This window comes from Canis lupus, chromosome 18, assembly GCF_003254725.2.
Source record: "Canis lupus dingo isolate Sandy chromosome 18, ASM325472v2, whole genome shotgun sequence".
Taxonomy (NCBI): Eukaryota; Metazoa; Chordata; class Mammalia; order Carnivora; family Canidae; genus Canis; species Canis lupus.
Window position 1 is genome coordinate 41,022,138 of NC_064260.1, and position 27,968 is coordinate 41,050,105.

The following is a 27,968-nucleotide window of genomic DNA, read 5'->3' on the forward strand; positions in this document are numbered from 1 at the left end:
TCTAGCGCCTGCCTTTGACCCAGGGCGTGATCCTGGAGTCCCAGGCAATATTGATAGATATAACCATAACCCCCACACACAAAATCTTTCTTGGAGGTCCTCACTAACTTGTAGATATCCTGACAACGAAATGTTTGAGAATCACGGACTGCAGCAGTGAGACCATGTGACAAGAGCACTCCCTGCGGGAGAAGAGGGGTCAAGGACAAAGTCATAAATCCCCAGGCCTGTCGCTCAGGGTGTCCGCGCAAAGGCAGTGTCTGGGGCGGGGGAAGCCCTGCTTGGGGAGTCCCCACCCACATGCGCTGGTTTCACTTCCTCTCACTTCCTGCTTCAGGTCCTTCTGCCGGGATACTCGTGACGCGACTCCGGGTGGCACTCCCATTGCCAGTCGGGTTTCTAGAGAAGCCAATCGGCGTCACCTCACCGTGGCTCAGGGCTGACAGTGTCTCCTCTGCAACTCAGTTGCTGCCTGGAACACGTGGATGCCTGTCATGCGCCCCCGAACCCTCCTCCTGCTGCTGCTGCTGCTGCTGCTGTCGGGGACCCTGGGCCTGGCCCAGACCAGTGCAGGTGAGCCTGGGGTCCGCAGAGAAAGCGCCGCAGGCGGGGAGCGGGGAGGAAGCCCTACTCCACCCGGGATGGACCCAGGCCCTCACCTCCGCCTCGCCCACACCTCGGCCCCACTCACCTCCCGCCCCTGGCCCCTTCCCCACCGACCAGCCCCTAAGCCCCCGGGACCCCCGCCCGGGAGGAGGCTCAGCCTCTTGGCGCCCGCAGGCTCGCACTCCCTGAGGTTCTTGAACACGGTCGTATCCCGGCCTGGCCACGGGGAGCCTCGCCACTGGGCAGTGGCCTACGTGGACGACACGCCGTTCGAACGGTTCAACAGCGAACGCGAGGGTCGGCGGCCTGAGCCGCTGGTGCGGTGGCTGGAGCAGGAGGGGCCTGAGTACTGGGAAGAGCGCACGCTGGACTCCAGGACCTGCACACAGTTCCTCCGAGGGACGCTGAACGAAGTTTCGCAGGACTACTCCAATCAGAGCAGGACCGGTGAGCCACGGGGGCGGGTCCAGGTCGCCATCCCCGTCTCCGCCCACGGGCCGAGGTCGCCCCGAGTGTCTGGGGCCGAGGGCCACCCCCAGGCTGCGGGACTCACCCGTCCCCGTCCCCGAAAGGGAAGGAGACTCCTGGGGACGCGACTGGGTTTTGTTTTCAGTTGTAGACTTTCGTGCTGACACACCGTGGGGCGGGGCCAGGGTCTCACACCTTCCAGATTATAGCAGGCTGCGACGTGGGACCTGATGGGCGCTTCCTGCGCGGGTACCTGCGTCACGCCTATGACGGCCTGGATTACATCACCCTGAGCGAGGACCTGCGCTCCTGGATCGTGGAGGACCCGGTGGCTCAGATCACTCGGCGCAAGTGGGATGCGGCCAGTGTAGCTGAGAACCGTAAGAACTTCCTGGAGGGCAGGTGCTTGGAGTGGCTCCGCAGACACCTGGAGAATGGGAGGGAGACGCTGCAGCGCGCAGGTACCAGGGGCCTCCCCATCTTCACTCTGCTGGGGCTGGCTTCCCCCAAGGAAGGGAGGGTGGACTCAGTGTCAGAATACTGCCCCCTCCCACAGGTGGGAAGAAAAAGATCCATCTCAACATTCATATTCCCACTACAGAGTAATTCTTCAAAAGAGCTGCTTTCCTCTAGAGGACAACTGAGGAATCCAGTCTCCCTGGAGGCAGGTGGAGACCATCCCTGAAATAACTCATCAGAGTTCTCCTCCATCCTGGAAACCACCTTGTGAACCATGGCTTTCCTTCTCAAGGCCTTGTTCTCCATCGGAGAACATTTTTGGAGGTCTGACTCCAGGTTTTCTGAGTCACTGACCCTCTGCTGCAGTCCAGACCGTTAGTGTGTTCCCCACTCTAGACCTGCACTCTCCTGTCCCGGGATCTTTCCGTGATTCTAAAATGTTATTCCAGACAACCAAGTCTAGGCTGTGTCAGGGTTTTGTGCTTTTTCCTTCTAAACCAATTGTCCTCTCCATCCTCAGCATGGTCACAAGTGCTGCTTTAATGACCCATGAAGGTAACCCAGAGTGTGGATTTTCTGATTCTTCTTCTTCAGACCCCCCCAAAACATCTGTGACCCGCCGTCCCATCTCTGAGCATGAGGTCACCCTGAAGTGCTGGGCTCTGGGCTTCTACCCTGCGGAGATCACCTTGACCTGGCAGCGTGATGGGGAGGACCAGACCCAGGACACAGAGCTTGTGGAGACCAGGCCTGGAGGAGATGGGACCTTCCAGAAGTGGGCAGCTGTGGTGGTGCCTTCTGGAGAGGAGCAGAGATACACATGCCATATTCTGCACAAGAGCCTGCCCAAGCCCATCACCTTGAGATGGGGTAAGGAGGGGTTTGGCATAGACACTCTTCTCAGAGAACAACTGTGAGGTCATGACTCAAGCCTGAGGTCTGGGCCCCTCGCCTTCCCTTCCCTTTCCAGAACCACCTCCTCAGTCCACCATCCCCATAGTGAGCATCATTGCTGGCCTGGTTCTCCTTGTGATCACTGGAGCTATGCTGGTTGGAGTTGTGATATGGAGGAAGAAGCACTCAGGTAGGGAAGGGAGTGGGGGGAATCTGAGTTTTCCTGTCCTACTGGGAGGTTTCAAGCCCAAAGTAGAAGTTTGTCCTGTCTTGTTAATAAGAAGTGCCATCTGGAGTAGCTGGGTGACTCAGTGGTTGAGCATCTGCCTTTGGCACAGGTCACGATCCCGGAGTCCTGGGATCAAGTCCTACATCAGGCTCCCTGCTCAGCACAGAGCCTGCTTCTCTCTCTGCATATGTCTCTGCCTCTCTCTGTATGTCTTTCATGAATACATAAATAAAATCTTTTAAAAAGAGACAGAAAAAGAGGTACCATCCACATACATGTGCTAGCCAGCTGCTAACATTCACTCCTTAGTAAAGACTTGTGCAAATGAAGGACAGATTTTTCACCTTTCTATTCTGGCATTGGGGACCTGAGCCCTAGCAGCTGAAGGTAGGGGGAATTCCCTGATACAGACAGACCTCCGGGAAGACAGTTGGCCCAGTGCCCCTACATATACTTTCTCTGTGGTCTCCGATACAGCCGTGAGTCTTCAGTTAACAGTCCTGGAAACTGCATTTTGGTACAGGACTAGGGTATTCCTTTGGATACCATAGCCTTCTCCTTAGCCTCTGACATGATATTTTCTTCCCACAGGCAGAAAAGGAGGGAGCTACTCACAGGCTGAAAATAAGTATGGAGGGAGTGATCCTTGAGACCCTGGGATAGTATAGATAGGACCCCATGGGGGAACTCAGCCACCCTATATAGCTCCTCCTTTAGTCTCATCTCTTGTGGGTTTTGACCACATCCTGTTGTTCTACCGTAGGCAGTGCTCAGGACTCTCAGATGTCTGTCATGGCTCCTAATGGTGAGACCCTGGAGGGCCTGAAGCCAAGGGGAGTGGTTGGGGCAGAGGGGACATGACTGGGTTATGAGGATTCTTTGAGTGGAACATTATAAGCATGTGGAGATGTCAGCACTTAACATGATTGACCTGAATTTGTTCATGACTATTTTCTTTCACAGAGCAAGCCAGCTGCCTTGTGGGACTCTGAGTGATGCAAGATTTGTTCACACTCCCACTTTTTTGACTTCAAGAGCCCCGGATATCTCCATCTGCTAATGGTGTCTGAAAGTGACTCTGTTCCTATTAGCATAATGTGAGCAGGTGGGGAAATTGGCCCACCTCTACTCATCATGTCCCTTCCCCCAACTGACCTGTGTTCTTTCCCTAATCTGCTTTCCTCTTCCAGCAGAGATGGGACTGGGTCATTACCATCCTTGTCTTTACTTCATATTTGGCTGGGAAGTAATATTTAACTTGTCTTATTCTGTATGTTAGTAAATTGAACACCAATAAAAAAAAATAAATTAAAAAAAAAGTTAAAAAAAAAAAAGAAAATCTGGATATGACTTTGTTTTTCCTATTCTTGTCATATAAAATTGGCATGGTAATAAAGTAGAAGACTCTTAAAGTTGAGATACGAAATAAATGGAAGCACTGAGAACCTTCCAGAATCTGCCAGATTGCTGTGCTGTCTGTTGTAGGTGGACCAGGAGAGGCTGTGAGGAGCCAAGTGTGGACAAAACCCTGCCTGGTCAGTACTCAGTACATTATGGGCTTTAACATGGTCACTCCCCAGTTGAGTCATCTTTGCTATAGCTGGTCACTTCAGTGGAATTTTGTCACACCAGGACCTGTGATCACAGGGACTCAGACATCACCTGTCTTTATGACTATGGGCATCAAGAGCTTCCTATGACCAGGTCAGCTTAGGCCCCAGCTTGGATCAAGCCCTCAGCCCCCAGCTTTTGGGTGTTCTTTCTCTTTGTTAATATAGAGAATTAGGTCTATTTTTACTCTCGTGTGTAAGTTCTGGTCTTATTTTCTCTGGTGTTCCCCTGTCTGTGATGGTCGCAGGAGTCCTAAGCCTCTCATTGTTTCCACAAGACCCAGTGAACCCTTGCACATAGGAGTCTCTGTGGTATCACAAGATGCATTTTCAGATCATTCATCTCTTCTCCTCCTTCTAGGGCTATTCTGGATTATTCTTTCCATTTTTTCCTCATCTTTTTTAAAAAGGCAGATTCTGGAGTTAGAGAAAAGATCTGACTGTTTCTAATCTTTATTAAATTAGTTAGTTTCTGTCTTCTCTGCTCATCTACCTGCTCCCTACCCATAGATCTAGTGATCTAGTTCTGGTTCCACTTCTAATTCATAGAGTGATAAAGCAGCGTCTAATTTCAATTCACATTTGTCTGGCATACATGACCCATTAGCCTAGGTACAACTTTTTCTGAAGGAGAACTATAATTGTTTCCTGTGCTGTGCAGGGGGGGGTGGTATGGAATAGAGGCAATCAATGGAGGTTATGGGGGGAGATCAGCAATGAGGAGAAAAGCAACACCATGTAACAGCTATGGCCTGAGGATCATCTGGAAGAGAGAGGGGGCAGTATGCTGGTCACTCATTCAACTGATAATTGTCAGACACAGGAACACTATTTTAACATCTAAGACACTTCGGTGGACTAGAAATGGGCTACATTTGCCCACCTTGTGAGGCACATGTTCTGGTAGTAAGGGGCAGAACAAGGGAAGAGTGTATGTTAGAAGTTGGGAAGTGCTTCGAGGAAGGTGACCCAGAGTAAACCTGTGTGGGGACAGGAAATATGGCTACTTTACTATAGCGGTGAGTGTGAGCCCACCAAGAAGGTGACCTCTGAGATATTTGAAGGTCATGAAACAATTGTTTAAGTGGTTATCTGGGGGAAGTCCTCTCAGGCAAGGGAAACTCTAGTGCATATGCACTAGGGCAAGAGCATGTCTTGTGTTCAAGGAAGGGTGAGGAGGCCACTGTAGCTGGAGCAGACAGCAATTGAAATGAAGTCAGATGTTAGGCCTTAACATTAGAAGGGCTTGGAGTTTCCTCTGAGTGAGCTATGGAGTTGTAAGACAGTTTTTTTTTTTTTTTGTAAGACAGTTTTGAAAGATAATCCATTCAATACAACCTCTCCTTAGAAGCATCTGTTGGCATATTAGAGACCCTTAACTCCAGGAAACAAACTGAGGGGCCCTAGAGGGGCAGTGAATGGGAGGATGGGCAAACTGGGTGATGGGCATTAAGGAGGGCACTGGATTTAATGAGCACTGGGTATTATATGCAACTAAGAAACCACTAAATTCTAGCCCTGAGATTAATAATACAGTGTAAGTTAACTAAATTGAATTTAAATAAAAAATTTAAAAAATAATAACATATATACATTTCATATATTCACTTTGAAATATACTTTAATATTTATATTTCTTGTGCATAATTCACATTTTATATTTATAATTTATAAGATATATATCTGTATGTATGTGTGTGTTTCCATATAAACATATAGTTTCAATTAAAACAACTTGGAATCTGTTGTTCAAAACAAGGAGCAAGGAATCCATGATGGTATACTTTCAGAGAACAGAAATTTTTTCCAGTTTTATTGAGAATAATTGACATATAACCTATTGTAAGTTTAAGTGTACAACGTTTTGATCTGATACATTTTTATGCTGCAAAATGATTACCACCATAACATTAGCTAACACCTGCATTGTCTCACATACTTTATTGTTTCTTTCTTTGTGTGGTGAGAACATTTCAGTTCTATTCTTTTAGCAAGGAGAGTTTTTCTTGTCAAGCTCATACCACTTCTTTAATCTGCCACCTGGCTGTACCCCTTGGGAGAGAAACCTCCCAGCACATTTTGCATTTTTCTTCCTACAAAAAATCATTTAGATTTGTACGTAAAGGAGAGGAATAAAGATGGCAGAGGAGTAGGAGAAGCCTAAGTTTGTCTCGTTCGAGTACAACTGGACAGTTGTCAAATCATGCTGAAAACCTGAGAAATCAAAGATCTAAGAACACAAATGCTGCACCTCTAGGAGTAGAAAGGCAGGAAGGTGCAGAAGCTTGGAAGGCAGGAGGTGCAGAGACTTGAACTCTGTGTGATAAAACTGAGGATATGGGGGAGGAGAATGAGCCTGCTTAAGGAGGCTACTGCAAAGTATTATAAGGAGCAGAGCCCCACACTGACACTTTTAGAAGTCTGCTACAGTGGAGGAAGGGCCTGGCCTAAAGGTAGTGAAGCAGGTGGAATCCCAGGCATGACAACACAGTCTCAGGATCCCCAGGGTCCCAAGAAGAATGAGGGTGCCTGAATGTAGTAGAGTTCCCAGACATAAGAGGGAGGAAGCCAGCATGAGAACAGTCTAGGTGCCAGCATTCTGCTCTGTGTTGCCATATACTGCAAACTGTGGCATGGTCCTAGGACCTCTCTCCTTGGATGAGTCCAGCAAAAGGCAGAAGCATGAGAAATCCTGCCCCTCTCCTGTGAGGAACAGTATGGATCCACCTCAAGGGAGTCCTTAAAATTTGGAGTACTGAAACTCAGTCACAAGCTCAAGATAAAAATGCTCAGTGACAGGCCAGATGGACACAGAGTTGACAAGAAGACAAGAGTGATTAATTGCTTTTCTGTGAGGGCTCATTGGAATGGGAGACCAATGCTTTCAGGTTAGCTCAGAAGCTAGAGAGGGCACAGCAATATAAATCCTACCCATCAGTGCTGAAAGCCTTCAGGGCCCAAAACTGTGCCACCTACTGAAGTCTAGAACTGCTTATACTGAGCCCTGCTTCCCTGTGCCCTGGAGAAGCATTTCCACTAGGGCAGAACCACTTGAGAATCAGTGCAACAGATGCTTTCTCTGGAAAACCAGCACAAACAATTCATTCTCACCAGGTTTTAATCATAGAGGACTACAAAAGCTTCAGCTCTTGAGGAAAGCAATATATAGAATTCTTTATATTTTCATTTAATTTTTAGTATAATTTTTTGTTATTTTCTTATTTTTCCATTGTTTTCTTTTTTCTTTTTTTCTTTTTTATATACCTTATTTTTTTGTTTCCTTTCATATTATTTTATTTTATTGTTTTACTTTCCTTTTGGATTCTTGTGCTTTTAACAAGACCAAAACCCTCCCAGGATCTAGTTTTTTGTTTGATTTTTTAGTTGCTGTTATTGTTTTTGTTCTTTATTTTCTTTTTCATTCATCTTTTATTTTCTAGAAAAAATGACAAGATGGAGACATTTACCCCACAAAAAAGAACAAGAGGCAGTACTCCCTGCCAGGTATTTAATCAATACAGATATAAGTAAGATGAACTACAACTTAAAACAGTGATTATAAAGACACTAGCTGGGCTTGAAAAAAAAAGCATAGAGCACACTAGAGAATCCCTTACTGTAGAAATTAAAGAACTAAAATCTAGTCAGGTCAAAATTAGAAATGTTATTACCAAGATGCAGTCCCAAATGGAGGCCATGAAAAGAAGGATAAATAAACCAAAAGAGTGAATCAGTGATACAAAAGATTAAGTGATGGATAATGAAAAAGCTGAAAAAAAAGAAAGAAAGAAAATAGATCATGAACATAGACATAGGGAACTCAGTCATTCCATAAAGCAAAATAATATCCATATTCTGGAAGTCCCAGAAATGAGAAGCAACAGGAAAAAGAGGTAGAAGATTTATTTAAATGACTTATAGCTGATAACTCCCCTAATCAGGGGAAGGAAATAGGCATCCAACTCCAAGAGGCACTGAGAACTCCCCTCAAAATTATCAAAAATAGTTCAACACCTTGGCAGATTACTGAATCTTGGAAATTACAAAGATAAAGAAAAAATCCTGAAAGTAGATTAAGGTCCTTAACCTACTTTACCTATAAGAGGTCCTTAACCTACAAGGATAGACACATAACGCTGACAGCAGACCTGCAGTAGATCTGTCCACAGAGACCTGGCAGGACAGAAAGGACTGGCATAATATATTCAAGGTGCTAAATGGGGAAATAAAGCCAAGAATTCTTTATCCAGCAAGACTCTCATTTAGAATAGAAGGAGAGATAAAGAGTTTCCAGTACAGACAAAAGCTAAAGAATTTGTGAACACTAAAACAATCCTGTAAGAAATAGTAAAGGGGATCCTTTGAGGGAAGAAAGAGGCCAAAAGTAACAAAGACCAGAAAGGAACAGAGACAATCTACAAGGACAGTAACTTTACAGGCAATAGAATGGCACTAAATTCATATCTTTCAGCAATTACTCTTTTTTTTAGGATTTTTTAAAGATTTATTTATTTATTTATGATAGACACAGAAAGAGAGAGAGAGAGAGAGGCAGAGACACAGGCAGAGGGAGAAGCAGGCTTCATGCTGGGAGCCCGAGTGGGACTCGATCCTGGGACTCCAGGATCGCACCCTGGGCCAAAGGCAGGCGCTAAACCACTGAGCCACCCAGGGATCCCCTCAGCAATTACTCTTAATGTAAGTGGACTAAATGCTCCAATCAAAAGGCATAGGGTATTTGAATGGATTTTTTTTTTAAAAGACTCATCTATATGTCATTTACAAGAGATTAATCTTAGACCCAAAGACATCTCCAGATTCAAAGTGAGGGGTGGAGAACCATTCATCATGATAATGGACATCAAAAGAAAGCTAGAGTAGCCATATTTATATCAGACAAAATAGATTTTAAACCAAAAACTCTAAGAAGAGATGAAGAAGGACATTATATCATAATAAAAGGGTCTATTCAACCAGAATATGTAACAATTGTAAATATTTATGCCCCCAACTTGGGAGCAGCCAAATATATAAACCAATTAATTAAAAATTAAAGAAACTAATTAATAATAGTAAGAGGGGACTTTAACACCCCATTAATGGCAAAGGACATGTCATCTAAGCAGAAGATCAAGGAAACAAGGGCTTTGAATGACACACTGGACCAGATGGACTTCACAGATATGTTGAGAGTGTTCCATCCTAAAGCAGCAGAATATACATTCTTTTTGAGTGCATATGAAACATTGTCCAGAATAGATCCCATACTGGGCCACAAATCAGTTCTCAACCAGTACAAAAAGACTGAGATTATACCATGCATATTTTAAGAAGACAATGCTATGAAACTTGAAGTCAACCACAAGAAGAAATTTGGAAGGACCACAAATACATTGAGGTTAAAAAATACCCTACTAAAGAAGGAATGAGTCAACCAGGAAATTAAAGAAGAATTTTTAAAATTCATGGGAACAACTGAAACTGAAAACACAACAGTTCAAAACATTTGGGATGCAGCAAAAGTGATCCTAAGAGGATGCTTATAGCAATACAGGCCTTCCTCAAGAAGTAAGAAAAGTCTCAAATACACAATCTAACCTTAACCTAAAAGAGCTAGAAAACAATCATTATATGGTTTCACTCATACGGGGAATATAAAAAGTAGTGAAAGGGATTATAGGGGAAAGGAGAGAAAAATGAATGGGAAAAATCAGGGAGGGTGACAAAACATGAGAGACTCCTAACTCTGGGAAATTAACACAAGGGGTAGTGGAAGGGGAGGTGGGTGGGAGGATGGGGTGACTGGGTGTTGGGCACTGAGGGGGGCACTTGATGCATTGGGTGTTATACTATATGTTGGCAAATCAAACTTCAATAAAAAATATACCAAAAATAAAAATGAATAAATAAATAAATAATAAAACCTTCCTTTTTTATAAAAAAGGAAATGCACACATACATAAACAGATCTATATCTTATAAATTAATATAATATAAAAAACGAATTATGCACAATAAATATTAAAGAATGTTTTAAAATAAATACATAAAATAGATAAAAATTGTTTTCTTCCTTTAAATTCCTTATTTAAATTCAATTTAGTTAATATACACTGTATTATTAGTTTCAGAGATAAAATTTAGTGATTCCTTAGTTGCATATGATACGCAGTGCTCGTTCTAAATGAAGTGATCTATAAGACACTATAAACTTCACATTCTATGAGAAAGGGAAAATGTTATTATACCATAATCATCTTGTTTATTCTTTAATTAACTTAAATTCTTGACACAAAAAGAGTCAGATTCATTTTTTAAAGATTTCTACATTCTTAGAAAATGGAATCCAATATAAAATAACTCTCTTCATGGTAAATAATACACTTATCTACTGAAAGATATAGTATTTCTTCTCCATAGCTTCTTCATAGCATTTGTCATCTCAGAATTTCTCAAAGTGTAGATCAACGGGTTCAGCATTGGGGTTATGACTGTATAAAACACACTCAGGGATTTGTCAATGGGGAATGTCTTAGCAGGTCTTGCATACATGAAAATACATGGAACGAAGAAAAAGACCACCACAGTGATGTGGGAGCCACACGTCTGGAGGGCTTTCCGCTTCCCCTCTGGACTAAGGTTCTTTAGAGAGTGCAAGATGATACCATAAGAGATGAGCAAGAATGAAAACACAATAGTGCAGATCATCCCTCCATTGGCTACAACTAACAACCCAATAACATATGTGTCAGTACAGACCAGTTTCAGTAAGGGGTACATGTCACAGAAAAAATGATCGATGACATTGGGCCCACAGAATGGGAGCCCATGAATAGTGCTAAGTTGAATTACTGAGTGCAGAAAACCTCCAACCCAGGATACCACCAGCAGCACAACACACACCCATTGCTTCATGATAACCAAATAATGCAAGGGCTTACAGATGGCCACATAGCGGTCATAGGCCATCACCAGCAGAAGAAATATTTCTGTTCCACCAAAAAGGTGCTCTGTAAAGAGCTGAATCATAGAAGAATGGAACGATATGGTATTTTTCGCAAAGAATAAGTCTGAAATCAATCTAGGGGATATAGAAGATGAATAAATGACATCCATAAATGATAAGTTAGCAAGAAACAAGTACATAGGTGAGCCCAGGGTCTTACTGAGAGATATAGTCACCAAAATGAGCAAGTTGCCCACCACAGTCAAAATATAGAAGAGCAAGAATATAACAAAAAGGACCTTCTGTTCCTTTGGATTCTGTGTAAGGCCCAAGAGGACAAAGTAAGTTACATTGTTTCTTAGTTCCATCTTCTGCATAGGAGCTGACTTCTCATATTAGAAGCAGGTGATCTACAAAAGGAGAGGGAAAACCATTAAATGCATTATTAGATCACTCTTCTATTGACTCATTTAATGAAAAGAATGTGGAAGATGGGGTTCTTGGGGCTCAGTCAGTTAACTCTCTCCCTTCAGCTCAGGTCATGATCTTGTGGATCTTGTGGAATCAAGCTCCACATTGGGATCTCTGCTCAGCAGTGAGTCTGCTTCTTCCTCTTCTATTATCTCTCTCTCTCAGTCTCTCTCAAATAAATATAAAATCTAAAAAAATAATAATAAGGCTGTGGAAGGAGTACCTGTTTATGTCACATGTGTAATGGACATTATGATTTCAAAGTTAAATAAGTCATAGTTTCCTATACTCATTGATATCATACATAATAATCATCAATGAAATAACTGCCATTATAAAAACAGTCACACAATGCAAAGAACAGGGGTAGGAATATATTAACCAAAGATAACTCAAAGAAGACTTCCCAAAGGAAGCAATGCTTTAGCTAAGTTTCAAAGGAAAAGAGTAAGGACAAGAAAAGAAGGCAAGGGAATTCCAAATAAAGGTGCACAGTTTATAAAGTCACAAAAGTGAAATACTTGAGAACCATTTAAGGTAACTGACATATTTAAAGTGAGTAGATCAATCTAGGAATGGAAGGCCACTGTCCTGGATTGTCTGTCCCCTCCTGGAGACCTCTTTCTTCTGGTCTTTGGTTGGTTATGACCCCTTTACTTGGCCAATAAATGGGAAAGCACTCCAGCATTGTATCTCTCTGTTAATTTTTAAACTTCATATATACAGCATCTCCAACTGTGGACATCTCCAATTAGAATTCAATTCAGTACTTCTGAAACTGAATTTTTTATTTTCCTCAGAAAATCATAGGTGTTTCCTACCTCACTAAATGGTACCACTTTCCACATCATTGCTCACATAAGAAATACCACAGTATCCTGCATGGCTTTCTTGCTTTCATATGGCATATTGATGCCTTTAACAAATTCTATTAACCTCCTTTAAAATATATCACAAACTGGATCATTTGCCTCCCCCCCCATCACTTATTCTTCCCCACTGCACTAACCCCCTCCCACCCCCTCCCCTTTCATTCTGGCTTCCATCAATTTGTTACCTGAAGCAGACAAATGATCCTTTCTAAATCTGATTCTGATCTATCACTCCACTGCTCACAACTACAGTGGATTCCAATCACACACTCACAACTTAATGAATCACATTTCACCTAACAGTAAAAGAAACTGTAATCCTCGTTTCATAGTTCAAGAAAGTGTGGCTCAGATCATGTAATTAATTTTCCAATGTCACCCATTTTTAAATGATAAAACTAGAATTGGAATCCAAGTTTGGTTTATCTCAAAGTGGTCTAACTTTTACATAATAAAGCTACTCACACAATTGCAAAGCTTGGTTTCCATTATTTTTTGTTAGTCTTATATGTGTCGCATATCCACAATTTGAAGGGACACTTTTTACTCACTCATCAGGACCTGAATCCTTCTGTCATCCAATCTGACAAGAGAGGGTAAAAAGATACATTCCTTGACAATATATTTATTTCCTTCAACTGTCTATTCGTTTTATCCAGGGAGTCTTCTGGTTATTTAGTCAGTTGCTTTAACTTGCACTGTAGATTACTTCCTAGGAATTCCAGTTTCCACACAGAAAAAGAAAAAGGTATCACATTAGGATAATTTATTAAAAAGACAAATAAATCTCATCTTACATAAGAAGAGAGCAACTAGCCATTTGCAGGGGGAGATTTTTTTCAAATAACTTCATTCCCACTAATTTATAAAACGAAAAATATCATTCAACTGTTCAGTTGTCCTCATTCTGTCCTGTTAGTTTGCTCAGATAAGCTGACTTGATATTTCAAGAGATATTCTTGTGCTTTTATCGGTAACGCTTTAAACCTAACTGAAACCTCCTAAAAAATATGTATCAGTTGTTAGGAGCATAGAATCTTCTTCCCAATTCGAGCAAAGATCACTGGACATTTTATCCCTTCTAACCACATTCCTCATTAAGTCCTAAAATTGGAAAGTGTCCAAGACTGATTCTTGCTTAATTAAATTCACTGGGACTTTCAACAAAAACTCTGAAAATATCTGGATACAGGATTAGGTCAAATCACATAGTTTGAGCCAAAAAGATGTAACACAAACAAAGTATATAGCATTAGAACCATGATAAGACTAATTCCAGTCAGGAACAAAATTTCAGCCCAGTCATTTTGTGTAAGGGAAGATTAATTTATCATATATTTCCCCACTTGTCATAGTAAGTTTTATTTCCTTTTATTTAATAGACAATTTAAGTGTGGTTAGATATTTTATTTACTTACAGATTTAGACATAGTAACTATTAAATTATTAATTTATTTAACTTGAAGGTCCTGTTTAGCGCCAGGAACCATTCTATGAGGGAGAACATAGCAATTAGTGAAATAGGGGGGAAATTTATGCAAAAGGTCCTTCCAGCATGGGCCTGGTATACTCATAAAAGAGTCAGACAGCAAATAAGGGGACAACTTACTAAACTAATTATAGTCTTCATCAGAGTTAATATTATAACAAACAAGGTACTTAGGGAGAATTCTACTATGGAGAAGACCTTTCTTCAAAGGTGAAGCTTAGGCTGAGATCCAAAGGATAGAAGGTGGCTACCATCAGGAACATTGTTAAAGGCAGTAAAATTAAATAAAGATGCTAAGTAATTTGTTCTCACTCCAATGATGGTATGACCTACATGCAGAAAAATGCTAAAAATTTCCCCACGATTTTTATTACACTGCTATTGTGAAATGGAATGGTGAATGTAGGCACTCTCATCTTATTCCTGATAAGAGTGGGAAAGTTTTCAACCTTTCCCTCTTGAATGTCGTATTACCCACATTAAATCTGGCCTTTATATGTTGAAGTCAATTCCTTCTGTATCCAGTTTGTTGAGAAGATTTTTTTTTCATTCTTTAAGTGATTTTTACTTTACATTTCCGTATGTTTACAGAGCATCTAATTTCTTGTGCTATTGGCAAAAGGTATGTGAGAATTCTTTAGTATTTTTGCAACTTCTTTGGAAGTTTAAATTTATTTTTTTAAGATAAATAAGATATGTTATTTTACCTTACTTTGACCCTTCTTCAGTGGACTGTATTTCTTTTCTTTTCTTTCTTTCTTTTTTTTTTTTTTTTTGATGCTTATCCTATCCTTTTTATCTCTATCTTTAATTAGCATGCAGCTTTTGGCTTTGAGACATTATAAACAAAAGTACATGTAAGTTTCTTATCAATATATGGAAAAAACATATGAATATAGAATTTCTATATTATTTATACATTATTTTTCCATTTCCATTTATTGAAGTTCTATTTGCCAACATATAGTATAACACCAACTGACTGTTCATCCCTTCAAATGCCCTCCTCAGTGCCCATCACCCAGTTACCCCAACCCCCTGCCCATCCCCCCTTCCGCAACCCTTTGTTCATTTCCCAGTTAGGAGTCTCTCATGGTTTGTCTCCCTGTCTAATTTTTCCCACTCAGTTCCCTTCCTTTCCCTTATAATCTCTTTCACTATTGCTTATATTCCCTATATGAATGAAACCATATGATGATTGTCCTTCTCCAATTGACTTACTTCACTCAGCATAATACCCTCCAGTTCCATTCACGTCAAAGCAAATGGTGGGTATTTGTCATTTCTGATGGCTAATAGTCCATTGTATATATACATACCACATCTTCCTTATCCATTCATCTATCAAAGGACATCAGGGCTCCTTCCACAGCTTGGCTATTGTGGACATTGCTGCTATAAACATTGGGGTGCAGGTAGGTGAACTGTGTTTCTTTATGTAAATTGAAGTTTCTGTTTTGTTTTGTTTTTCTTCTATTTATTTAGTTATTTAGTTAGTTGTAGGTTTTTATTTAAATTCCCATCAGTTAAAAAAATAAATAAATTCTAGTCAGTTAACATATAGTATAATGTTTGTTGCAGGAATAGAATTTAATGATTCATCGCTTACACACAACATCCAGTGCTCATCACAAGTGCCCCCCTTAATGCCTGTCAGCCATCTAACCCTTCTTCCCCGCACCTCTCCTCCAGCAGCCCTCAGTTTGTTCTAAGATTTTTTTTTAATTTTTATTTATTTATGATAGTCACAGAGAGAGAGAGAGAGAGGCAGAGACACAGGCAGAGGGAGAAGCAGGCTCCCTGCCGGGAGCCCGACGTGGGATTCGATCCCGGGTCTCCAGGATCACACCCTGGGCCAAAGGCAGGCGCCAAACCGCTGCGCCACCCAGGGATCCCTATATAAGATTATCTTATGGATTTCCTCCCTCTGTTTTTATCCTATTTTGTTTTTCCTTCCCTTCTCCTATGTTCATCTGTTTTGTTTCTTAAATTTCACATATGAGTGAAATCATATGGTATTGTTATTCCTCAAGCTGACTTATTTCACTTAGCAAAATGCAGGATAGCTCCATTAACATCGTTGCAAAAGGCAAGATTTCATTCTTTCTGATGGCTGAGTAATATTCCTGTGTGTGTGTGTGTGTGTGTGTTTATACATACACACACCACCTCTTCTTTATCCATATGTCAGTCAATGGGCATTTGGGCTCTTTCCATAATTTGGCTATTGTTGATAATGTTGCTATCAACATCAGGGTGCAAGTGCCTCTTTGAATCGGTATTTTTGTATCCTTTGGTAAATACCTAGTAGTGCATTTGCTGGGACATAGATTAGTTCACTTTTTAAGTTTCTGAGGAACCTCCATACTGCTATCCAGAGTGGCTGCACGAGTTTGCATTTCCACCGACAGTGTAAGAGGGTTACGCTTTCTCCACATCCTCTCCAACACCTGATGTTTCTTGTGTTGTTCCTTTTAGTCATCCTGACAGATAAGAGATGATTTTTCATCCTGGTTTTGATTTGTATTTTCCTAATGATGAATGATGTCAAACATCTTTTCATGTATCTATTAGACATCTGGATGTCTTCTCCCCATTTCTTAATTGGATTATTTATTTTGGGGGTGCTCAATTTGATAAGTCCTTTATGGATTTTGAATACTAACCCAATATCAGATATGTGAATTACAAATATCTTTTCCATTCCAGGGATTGTCTTTTATATTTGTTGACTGTTTCCTTCACTTGCAGAAACTTTTTATCTTGATGAAGTCCCAGTGGTTTTGTTTCATTTTGCTTTTATTTCCCTTGCCTTTGGAGATGTGTCTAACAAGAAGTTGTTGCAGCAATGTCGAAGAGGTTGCTGTCTGTGTTCTTCTTTAGGATTTGATAGATGCCTGTCTCACATTTAGGTCTGTCATTCATTTTGAATTTATTTTTGTGTATGGTGTAAGAAAATTGTCCAGTTTCATTCCTCTGCACGTGGCTGTCCAGATTTCCCAATATCATTTGTTGAAGAGACTATCTCTTTTCCATTACATATTCTTTCCTGCTTTGTTGAAGATTAATTGACCATATAGTAAAGGGTCCATTTCTGGGTTGTCTCTTCTGTGTCATTGATCAAGATGTCTTTTTTGTGCCAGTATTATACTACCTTGATGATTGCAGCTTTACAATATACCTTAAGGTCCGGAATTGTGATGCTTCCACTTTAGTTTTCTTTTAAACATTACTTTGGCCATTTTGGGATCTTTTGTAGTTCCATACAAATCGTAGGATTGTTTATTCCAGCTCTATGAAAAATGCTGGTGGTATTTTGATAGTGATTGCATTGAGTGTGTAGCTTGCTTTGGGTAGAACAGTCATTTTAACAATATTTATCCTTCTAATCCATGAGCATGGAATGTTTTTCCATTTTATTGTGTCATCTTCAGTTTCATTCATAAGTGTTCCATATTTTTCAGAGTAGAGATCTTTTACCTCATTGTTAGGTTTGTCCCTAGGTATCCTATGGATTACGGTGCAATTGGAAACAGGATCAATTCCTTTATTTCTCTTTCTCCTGCTTCATTATTGATATGTAGAAATACAAGAGATTTCTATATGTTCATTTTGTTTATCCTGTAACTTTGTTGAATGTGTGCATCAGTACTAGCAATTTTTTGATGTACTTTTTTTTGGGGGGGTGGGTTATTTATATGTATTTTTTTATTTTTAAGTTCGATTTGCCAACATATAGTCTTTAGGGTTTTCTACAGAGAGTATCATATCATCTATGAATAGAGAGTTTGACTCCTTCTTGCTGATATGGATTCCTTTTATTTCTTTTTGTTGTCTGATTCCTGAGGCTAGGGTTACAAGTACTATGTTAAATAAGAATAGTGAGAGTGGAAATCCATGTCTTGTTCCTGACCATGGAAGAAAAACTCTCAGTTTTTCCATATTGAGCATTATTTTACCTGTGGGTCTTTCCTATATGCCCTTTTTGATGTTGAGGCATGTTTCTTCTATCTCTACCCTCGTGAGGGTTTTTATCAAGAGTGAATTCTTTATTTTGTCAAAAGCTTTTTCTGCATCTATTTAGAAGATCATATATCTCTTGTCCTTTATTTTATTAATGAGGTAGGTAATGTTGTTTGATTTCCAAATACCAAACTAACTTTATAGCCCAGGAATAAACTTGTTGTGGTGAAAAATTCGTTTAATGTACAGTTTGATTTGTTTTCCTTCTATCTTATTAGAATTTTTGTATCCATGTTTCAGGGATATTGATCTGTAATTCTTCCTTTTTAGCGGGGTCTTTGTCTGGTTGTGGAGTCAAGGTAATGCTGGCCTTATAGAATGAGTTAGGAAGTTTTCCTTCCATTTCTATTTTTTGGAAGATTTTGAGAAGAACAGGGACGGGCACTGGGTGTTATTCTGTATGTTAGTAAATTGAACACCAATTAAAAATAAATTAAAAAATAAAAAAAATAAAAAATAAATGATTCATAGAATTCCCCTTGGAACCATCTGGTCCTGGACTCTTACTTTTGGGGAGATTTTTGATTTCTGCTTAAACTTCTTTGCTGGCTATGGGTCTGTTCAAATTTTCTATTTCTTCCTGTTTCAGTTTTGGTGGTTTATATGTTTCTAAGAATTTTTCCATTTCTTCCAGATTGCCAAATTTGGTGGCATATAATTTTCCCTAATATTCTTTTATGCTTGGTTATACTTCTGTGGTGTTGGTTGTGATATATCCTCTTTCACTCATGATTTTATTCATTTTGGTTCTTTCTCTTCTTTTTGATAAGTTAGCAACGTATTTATCAATTTTATTAATTTTTTCAAAGAACCAGCTCCTAATATCATTGGTCTGTTCTACTGGGGCTTGGGGAGGGGGCTGTTTTTTTTTGTTTATATATAATTTATTTCTACTCTAATCTTTCTTATTTCCCTTCTTCTGCTGGCTTGAGGCTTTATTTGCTGTTTCTTTTCTACTTCCTTTAGGTGCAAGCTAAGGTTGCATATTTGAGATTTTTCTTACTTTTGAGTAAGGCCTGTTTTGCTATATACTTCACTCTCCTGACTGCTTTTGCTGCATCCCAAAGATTTTGGATGGCTATGTCTTCATTTTGATTTGCTTCCATGTATTCCTTAAATTTCTAGTTAACCTATTCATTTTCAGTAGGATGTTCTTTAATCTTCGTGCATTACTGTACTTTCCAAATTTTTCCTTGTGGTTGACTTCAAGTTTCATAGCACTGTGGTCAGAAAATAGGCATGGTATGATCTCAATGTTTTTGTAGCTGTTCAGGCCTGATTTGCAACCTAATATGTGATCTATTCTACAGGATGTCCCATGTATACTCAAAAAGAATGTGTATTCTGCTGCTTTAGGATGAAATGTTCTGAACATATCCCTTAAGTCCATGTGGTCCAATGTGTCATTCAAAGCCTTTGTTACCTTCTTGGTTTTCTGCTTACATGATCTGTCCACTGCTGTAAGGTGGGTGTTAAAGTCCCCTATTATTACTATATTGTTATCAATGAGTTTCTTTATTTTCTCATTAATTTTTCACAATGAGAAACTTGCACTCATAACCCAAAGTCAAGACCTGAGCAGAAATCAAGAGTCTGATGCTTAACCAACTGAGCCACTCAGGTACCCCAGGCCACTTTATTATGATATAGTCCCCTTCTTCATCTATTATTACAGTCTGAAGCTTAAAATCTAGTTTATCTGGTATAAGTATGACTACTCCAGCCTTCTACTGATGTCCATTAGCACACGAGATGGTTCTCAGCCCCTCACATTCAATCTGCAGGTGTCTTTAGGTCTAAAATAAGTCTCTCAAGGGGTTAAGATGGTGGAGGAGTAGAGGGACCCTAAGTTTTTCTCATCCCTCGAATTCAACTAGATAGTTATCAAATCTTTCTGAACACCCAAGAAATCAATCAGAGATCTAGGAAAACAAATGTTGTAAGTCTACAAGTAGAAAAGGGACCACTGCTTGGAAAGTACAGGTATAGAGAATTGATCCTTCAATCCCACGTGATAGCTGAGGCTGTGGTGCGGGGGGAACTTGCTTAAGGGGGCTACTGCGAAATATTATGACAAGTGGAGTGCAAACTGAACCTTTTAGAAGTGGGCTACAGTGAGGAATGTACCAGGACTCAAGGTGCCTAAGTGGTGAACTGGGGAAGAATCCCAGGTGTGACAGCATGGTCTGAGGAACCCCATGGTTGCAAGAAGAATGGTTGGTGCCTGCGTGTGGTAGAATTCCCAGGCATAGGAGTGAGGAGGCTGGCATGGAACAGTGAGTGTAGGTTTCCGCTTTCTGCTCTGTGTTGTAATAAGCTACAACTTCTCTGAGATCATGTGATCACTTTCCTACAAAAGACTGAAGCATGGTCAGACACCCCCGCACCCCAGAAGGAACAGCGCAGGTCCATGCCGCGGAGGTCCATAGCCTTTGAAGTTTGAAACTCCCTTACGTGCCTGAGATAAAAACACTCAGTCACAGGCCAGGTGAACACAGAGTTCTGACAGAAACTGGGATAAAAGAGTGACTAATCGATTCTCTGTGAAGGCTCACTGGAATTGGGGGCAGGAATTTTCAGCTCTGGAGCAAGAGAGAGGGCACAGCCATATTCATCCTGCCCATCAGTGCTGAAATCCTTCAGGGAGAAAGAAGAAATAGACTCTCAATTCTATGGTCAATCTTCAACAAAGCAGGAAGAATATCCAAGGGAGGAAAGACAGTCTTTTCAATAAATGGTGTTGGGGAAATTGGGCCACATACAAAAGAATGAAACTGAACCACTTTCTCACACCATACCCAAAAATAAATTCAAAACGGGTGAAAGACTTAAATGTGAGAAGGAATCTATCAAATCCTAGAGGACAGGGCAGCCCTGGTGGCTAAGTGGTTTAGCACCGCCTTCCGCCCAGGGCCTGATCCTGGAGACCCGGGATCAAGTCCCATGTCAGGCTCCTTGCATGGCGCCTGCTTCTCCCTCTGCCTGTGTCTCTGCTTCTCTCTCTCCTCTCTGTGTATTCTCAGAAATAAATAAATAAAATCTTTAAAAAAAAATCCTAGAGGACATCACAGGCAGCAACCTCTTTGACATTGGCTGCAGCAACTCCTTGTTAGACACAGCAAGGGAAATAAAAGCAAAAAAAAAAAATTGCCTCACAACAACAACAACAACAAAATATTGGGAGTTCATCAAAATTGAAAGCTTCTGCAGGTGAAGAAAACAATAAAAAAAACTGAAAGGCACTATATGGAATGGGAGATGACATTCACAAGTGATATATCAGATAAAGGACTAGTTCCAAAATCTACAAAGGACTCATCAAATTGAACACCTAAAAAACAAAAAAATTCAGTCACAAAGTGGGCAGAAGACAAATAGACATCTCTCCAAAAAAGACAAACAAATGGTTAACAGACCTATAAAAAATATGCTCAACATCACTCAGCATCAGGGAAATCCAAATTGAAACCACAATAAAACATCATCTCACAGTGGTCAAAATGGCTAAAATTAACAACTCATGAAACAACAGATGTTGCTAAGGATGCAGAGAAAGATAACTCTCTTACACTGTTGGTGGGAATGCAAAATGGTGCAGCCAATCTGGAAAACAGTATGAAGGTTCTTCAAAAAGTTAAAGATACAACTACCCTATGACTCAGCAATTGTACTTGTAATACTAGGTATTTCTCCAAAGAATACAGAGTCATTTGAAGCGTTAATGCCCCCCTCCCATGTTTATATAAGCAAGGTCCACAATAGCCAAAATATGGAAAGGGAACAGATGTCCATTAACAGATGAATGGATAAAGAAGATGTGAGTTTTATATATATGCATGATATATATATATATATATATATATATATTCCATTATATATATAATGGAATATTACTCAGCCATCAAAAAGAATGAAACGTTGCTATTTGCAGTAATAAAGATGGATCTAGAGGCAAGTATGCTAAGGAAAATATGTCAATCAGAGAAAAACAAATACCACATGATTTCACTCATACGTAGAATTTAAGAAACAAAAGAAATGTACACAGGATAAGAGAAGGAAAAATAAAATAGGATAAAAGCAGAGGGAGGAAAACCATAAGAGACTCTTAACTATAGGAAACTAAGTGGGGGTTGGAGGGGAGGTAGGTGGGGGGATGGGGTAAGTGGGGGATGGGCATTAAGGAGGGCACTTTAAGTAATGAGTGCTGGTTGTTATACACAACTGATGAGTCACTAAATTCTACCCCTGAAACTAATAATACATTATATGTTAACAAAATTGATTTAAATTAAAAAAATTTAAAGTAAAATAAAATGACAAAAATGAGTCTCTTGCAGGAAGCATATAGATAGGTCCTGTTTTGTTTTGTTTTTATAGGTCTTGTTTTTTTAATCCATCCTGGTGCCCTATGTCTTTTGATTGGAGCACTTATTCCATTTACATTTAGAATGATTATGATAGATATATATTGAATGCCACTGTATTACCTGTAAAGTTGGTATTTATGAAGATTTGCTCTGGTTCTTTCTAGTCTTTGTCACTTTCCATCTCTCTTTCCCACTTAATATTTCTTACAGATCTGATTTAGTGGTAACAAACTGCCTTAGTTTTTGTCTGGGAAACTATGTCTCCTTCTATTATGAATGACATCCTTGTTGGATAAAGTATTCTTGGCCCTATATTTTTCCCATTTGGTATATAGAATATATCATGCCACTCTCTTCCAGCTTGCCAAGTTTCTGTGGACAGACGTGATGTGAACCTGATCAGTCATCCCTTGTAGTTTAGGGATATCTTTTCCCTTGCTGCTTTCAGGAGTCTTTCAATATTTTGCAAATTTGACTGCAATATGTCTTGGTGTTGGCCTGCTTTTGTTGATGTTAACAGGAGTTCACTATGCTGTCTGGATGCGGTGTCTCTTTCTTCCCTAGGATAGGTACATTACCAGCTATGTTGTGCTCAAATAAACCTTCTTCCCCTTGTTCTCCCTCTTTTTCTTCTGAGGCTCCTATGAAATGAATGTTATTATGCTTTAGGAAGCCACTGAGTTTCCTAAATCCACATTCATAATCCAATAATTTTCTTTCCCTTTTCTTTTCAGCTTCATTATTTTCCATAATTTAGTCTTCTATATCACCGATTCCTTTCTCTGCTTCCTCATTCTTACGGTCATTACATCCAGCCGGTTTTCCATCTTGGTTGTCCCATGTTTTATTTCAGCCTAACTTTTAGTTTTTAGGTCTTTTATCCCTGAAATAAGAGATATTGGTGTCTCTAGTGACTCCTATGCTTTTCTCAAGCCCAAGTAGTAGCCTTATGATTACTCTTTTAAAATCTAGTTCAGGCATATTACTTATATCTGTTTTGATTGGATCCCTTCCCATGACTCTTCTTATTCTTTCTATGGATTCCTCCATCTTGACATTTCATCTAGGTCTCTGTCTTTTGTGTGCTAGAAAGGCCTGTTATGTTTCCTGCTCCTGAGAGAAATGGTTATCTGAGGAAGAGGTCATATACTGTCAAGAGGCAGGCACGTCAGGAAGTGTTTCTGGTGTAGTCTGTCTGCACTGTGCTATTGTGTTCTGGCTTCTCTTTCCCTCAGGTGAGTCATTTGCAGAGTATGTCCTTGCGTCCACTGGGGAATGTTTGGACCTTGTCTACCATGTGTTGAGTTTGGCTAGGTGTGTTTTGGTCTGCCTATTAAAAGAGGCTAGATCCTTTATCCCCTAGAGCTGGAGCTTTGCAGCACTCTATGGTCATTAGATTTGGTGCATGCAGGGGTTTGTGCTGGTCTTTGGTGGGACACTGATGCTGACTCTCAGACACACTTGCCCAGGGGGGAAAAAAGCACCTGCAGAGTACAGGGGGATGGGGCTTGGCGTAAGCAGTGCAAGTGTCCACTGTGAGTACTGTGTTGATGGGTGTGGGTAAAAATGGCATCAACTGGCTCTCTTGTCCCTCGAGAGGGGAATTTGCACCCACCACTGTTCAGGAAGCCCTCACATAAAGAAAAATCTCCCCTCATTTGTCCCAGGCTTCCCTCAGGCCCAGGCCTTTACCCTACATCAGAATTATCTGCCCACCCAGCAGCAGAGTGCTCCTGTGTTTTATCTCAGACATTCTAGCTTGATTTCAAAACTCCAAATGTTAGGAACCTGGCATGGCAGAGTTGTGGTGATCATCTGAGGGAGGGTCTCGCCACACTATGGCTGGTGCCAATTTGTCCCAGAAGGGCAGTTGCATGAATGCACAAGCCCTTGGAGTTTATGGCAAAGCACAGCAAAAAGCCAGCATCGGTTAGCAGGAGTCTTTGCTCCTTTGCTAATGAACTGGGCAGCTCAATGACACTCTTGGGCTCTCTCACTGCTTGTAAAAACTTACAATAATCAGCCCTCCTCATATTTCCTAATAGTGGTTTGGGGAAAGTATGCAAAGCCTTGTGCTCTGTTCTCTCTTTCTCTCCTCCCTCCCTGATCAGGGCTCCCTCCCTTCTACTGGACTGACCATTCTTTTCTCCCCCAGATCACATCACATACTTTCCATGATGTGGCCTCTTTTCTCCTCCTGGTTCTGCATTTTTCTCTCAGTACTCAGAACAATTTCCTTGGTGTCCAGATAATTTGATATTTATCAAGTTGTTTTCAAGGCATCAGGCAAGCATATGCTCCCCATAATGCTCCCCCATATTAGCTCCCTGATAAGTTTTTGGTTTTTATTTTCTTGTTTTGGGTGGTGAGGAGGGAGTTTGAGAGAGAGAGAGAGAGAAAGAGAGAGAAAGTGGTGATCTGTGGAATGGCAAGTGGAGAGGGAAAGAGAGAGAACCTTAAGCAGGCTCTATGCTCAACATGGAGCCCAATGTGGGGCTCGACTCACTACCCTTGAGATCGTGACCTGAGCGGAAATCAAGAATCAGATGCTTAACTGACTGAGCCACCCAGGCACCACAACCCCAAGAGGGTTGTTTTTTCTTAAAGAAAACACATTGAATTTCTGTGTTACCAGTTATAACCCAGAGAGGTTTAAAAAAACAATTCCTTTTACAACAGCATCAAAAGGAAAAGAACACTTAGCAATAAACTTAAAGAGGAGGCAAATGTCTCCTATATTTTAAAACTACACACTGTTGGTAAGAGATATTCTAAAAGACACAAATAAATGGAAAGACTGTAATGAATTGATATGGGTCATGTTATTAAGATGTCAATACTACTTAACATGATCTAAAGATTCAATGCAATCCCTATAAAAAATCTTTAAAAAATTGTTTTTGCAGAAAAAGAAAAATTCATCCTAAAATTCAGGTCAAAACTCAAGTCATTCCAAGTATCCAAAATAACCTTGGGGAAAAAAACAAATAGTTGGACTATATCTAGGTTCTAAAACTTACTACAAAACTATGGTGATCAAAACAGTGTGATATTGTCATAATGACAGCCATAGCAATGGCGCAGAATACAGAGCCTAAAAATAAACCTTTACATAGGTGTCCAAATGATTTTCAGTGAATAACAAGAACATTAATAGACCAGACCAGCGTGTTCAAAAAAAATATGACACTGTGAAACCGAATATCTACAAAGTACTGAAACTGAACCCTTAACATACATCATATATAAAAATAGACTCAAAATGGACCAAAGACCTAAACTACTGACTAGAACTCTGAAAATATTAGGAGAAAAATTCATAACTTTGGATTTGGCAATGAGTTTGGTATGACACCAAAATCACAGGCAAGAAAAAGACATAAGTTATACTTTATCAACTTATGTACTTTGAACATCAAAAGACACTATTGACAGAGAGAAAAGGCTTCCTACAAATGAGACAAAATATCTGCAACTGATACATTTGATAAAGTGTTTAAATCCAGATTATAGGAAGAACTTTTACATCTCAAAAACACACACACAAAATACCATCTTGATTAAAAATGAGCAAAGAACTTCAATAAATATTTCTCCAAAGAAGATATGTGAATGCCCTGTAAGCCCATGAAAAGATGCTCAATGTCACTAATTATTAGAGAAATGCATTTGAAAACCATGATGCAATACTACTTCATATCCAAGCTATGACCATAAAATGCAATAAATAACACATACAAGACGCTGGAGAAATTGGAACAAGTGTGCATTGCTGGTGGGAATGTAAAATTATACAGCTGCTAGGAAAAATGTTATTATACTTCCTAAAAAATTAAGGAAAACATTATTATATGATCCACAATTCCACTTTGGGGTGTATAAAATAATGGAAATCATGGTCTCAAACAGATAGTCCCATACCCACTTTCATCGCAGTATTATTCACAAGAGCTAGAAAGTACAAGTAGCCAAAGTGTGCACTGACAGATAAATGTATGAACAGAATGAGATATATGCACACAACGGATTTTTATTTACCCTTAAAAATGAAGGAAATTCTGACACCTGCTAAAACATACATTAACCTACAATTCACCATGCCAAGTGAAGTAAGACAGTCACAAAAAGACAAACATTCTATGATTCCACAGACACAGGTACTTAAAATAGCCAAATTCATAGACTGAAAGAAAACAGAATGGTGGTTGTCTAAGGCGCAGAGAGAGGGAATATGGAATTAGTGTTTGATGAGTGTGATATTTCAGTTTGGAAGATGAAAAGGCACTGGACATAGATGGTACTGGTGTTTGCATAACAAACATCAATTTACTTAATTAACCATCATGACAATGTGAAATGACTCAGCAGCACTGAACTACGCATGTAGAAATTTTTGTTATTTGTATCTTACTGCAAGTTGAAAGCTACATTTAAAAATTAAGTTGATTCATTAATAATTACATGATTTCAATATAAACTGCAATGGCTATTTATCATTGGCTTTACAGACACCAGTTTAGAAAGTACATATGTCATCCAACAAGAAAACTGGTAAATTAATCACCAGAGCTGTGTCCTGACACTCTGCATTTTATAAGAACTCTAATTCTCACAGTACATTGAACTTTGACTATCCATTGGACAATAAATTCATAAATCTAAGTGGGATATTTTTACAGTGATAAGTAATTTCCTCCCTGGACCGTTCCTCACAGTACCTAGATGTCAAAATAAGCATACATTGGACAAATAGTGTTCATGTGCCCCTGTACCCCAGAGATTCTTTTCTCTTTTCCATTTAGCAGAAAAATTTATAAAGTTGTGGATATCTGTCAAAGTTACCATTTTTACCTCAGTACTTCCTCATGGCATTTTTCTCTTCCAAATTTCTGAATGTGCAAGTTTTAAGTTTAAGTTCAACAGGAGAGTTACCATGGTATAAGATACAGCCAAAACTTGCTCAGTGGAGAAGATGGTGTTTGGATGCAAATATATAAATATTCAGGACACAATACTAAAACCACCACAGTGACATGTGAGATAAAGGTAAACATGTCTTTGTGTCTGTCTTACAACCTACAGGTCCTCAGGGAGCATATGATGACCAGCTAGGAGACCATCAAGAGGAAAATGTTCACAGGCAGATGAACACACATTTGACAGCAACAAAGAGACCAAGGGTATGAGTGTCCATGCAGATGACTTTCAACCAAGGATTTACATCACACTCAAGTGGTCTATGACATTGGAGCCACACACAGGCAGCCACAATGTGATGAGGACCTGAGTGGTTGCAAGGACAAAGCCTCTAGCACATGCCACCTGAAAGACAAAGCTGTATCCCTGTCACTTGTGATGATTTCATACTACAGGGATTTGCAGATGGCCACATGGGTGCTCAGCAAAGACTTCAGTCATGCACTTCTTGAAAAAGATGGTTTTTCTTACTGCAAAAATGCCAAGCAGCATTTCAGGGGTCATGGATGAAGAGCAACAGATATCTGGAAGGGTTGAGACACACAGGCAGGAAA

The 27,968-nt window shown here is 40.1% G+C and overlaps 2 protein-coding genes across 5 annotated transcripts; one reads left to right on the forward strand and one right to left on the reverse strand.

The window, feature by feature from the left end:
* Positions 1-192: 192 nt before the first annotated feature.
* On the forward strand, positions 193-27,963 carry LOC112663348 (patr class I histocompatibility antigen, A-2 alpha chain-like). Of its 4 annotated transcripts, XM_049096611.1 has the most exons (8): positions 300-573; positions 781-1,053; positions 1,260-1,535; positions 2,128-2,403; positions 2,504-2,617; positions 3,248-3,295; positions 3,420-3,461; positions 3,620-3,994. In XM_049096611.1, exons 1-8 carry the CDS (start codon positions 486-488, stop codon positions 3,646-3,648), a joined length of 1,146 nt encoding a protein of 381 aa, XP_048952568.1. In that variant the 5' UTR covers positions 300-485; the 3' UTR covers positions 3,649-3,994. The 4 variants fall into 4 exon arrangements, with proteins under 4 accessions (XP_048952567.1, XP_048952565.1, XP_048952568.1 ...); XM_049096609.1 differs by lacking the exon at positions 3,248-3,295 and having other exon boundaries at positions 311-573; positions 3,620-4,111; XM_049096610.1 differs by lacking the exons at positions 3,248-3,295; positions 3,420-3,461 and having other exon boundaries at positions 193-573.
* Positions 10,651-11,580, reverse strand: LOC112663349 (olfactory receptor 4A47-like). Its single transcript, XM_025452195.1, has one exon. The coding sequence runs from the start codon at positions 11,578-11,580 to the stop codon at positions 10,651-10,653; it is 930 nt and encodes a 309-aa protein (XP_025307980.1).
* Positions 27,964-27,968: the final 5 nt, after the last annotated feature.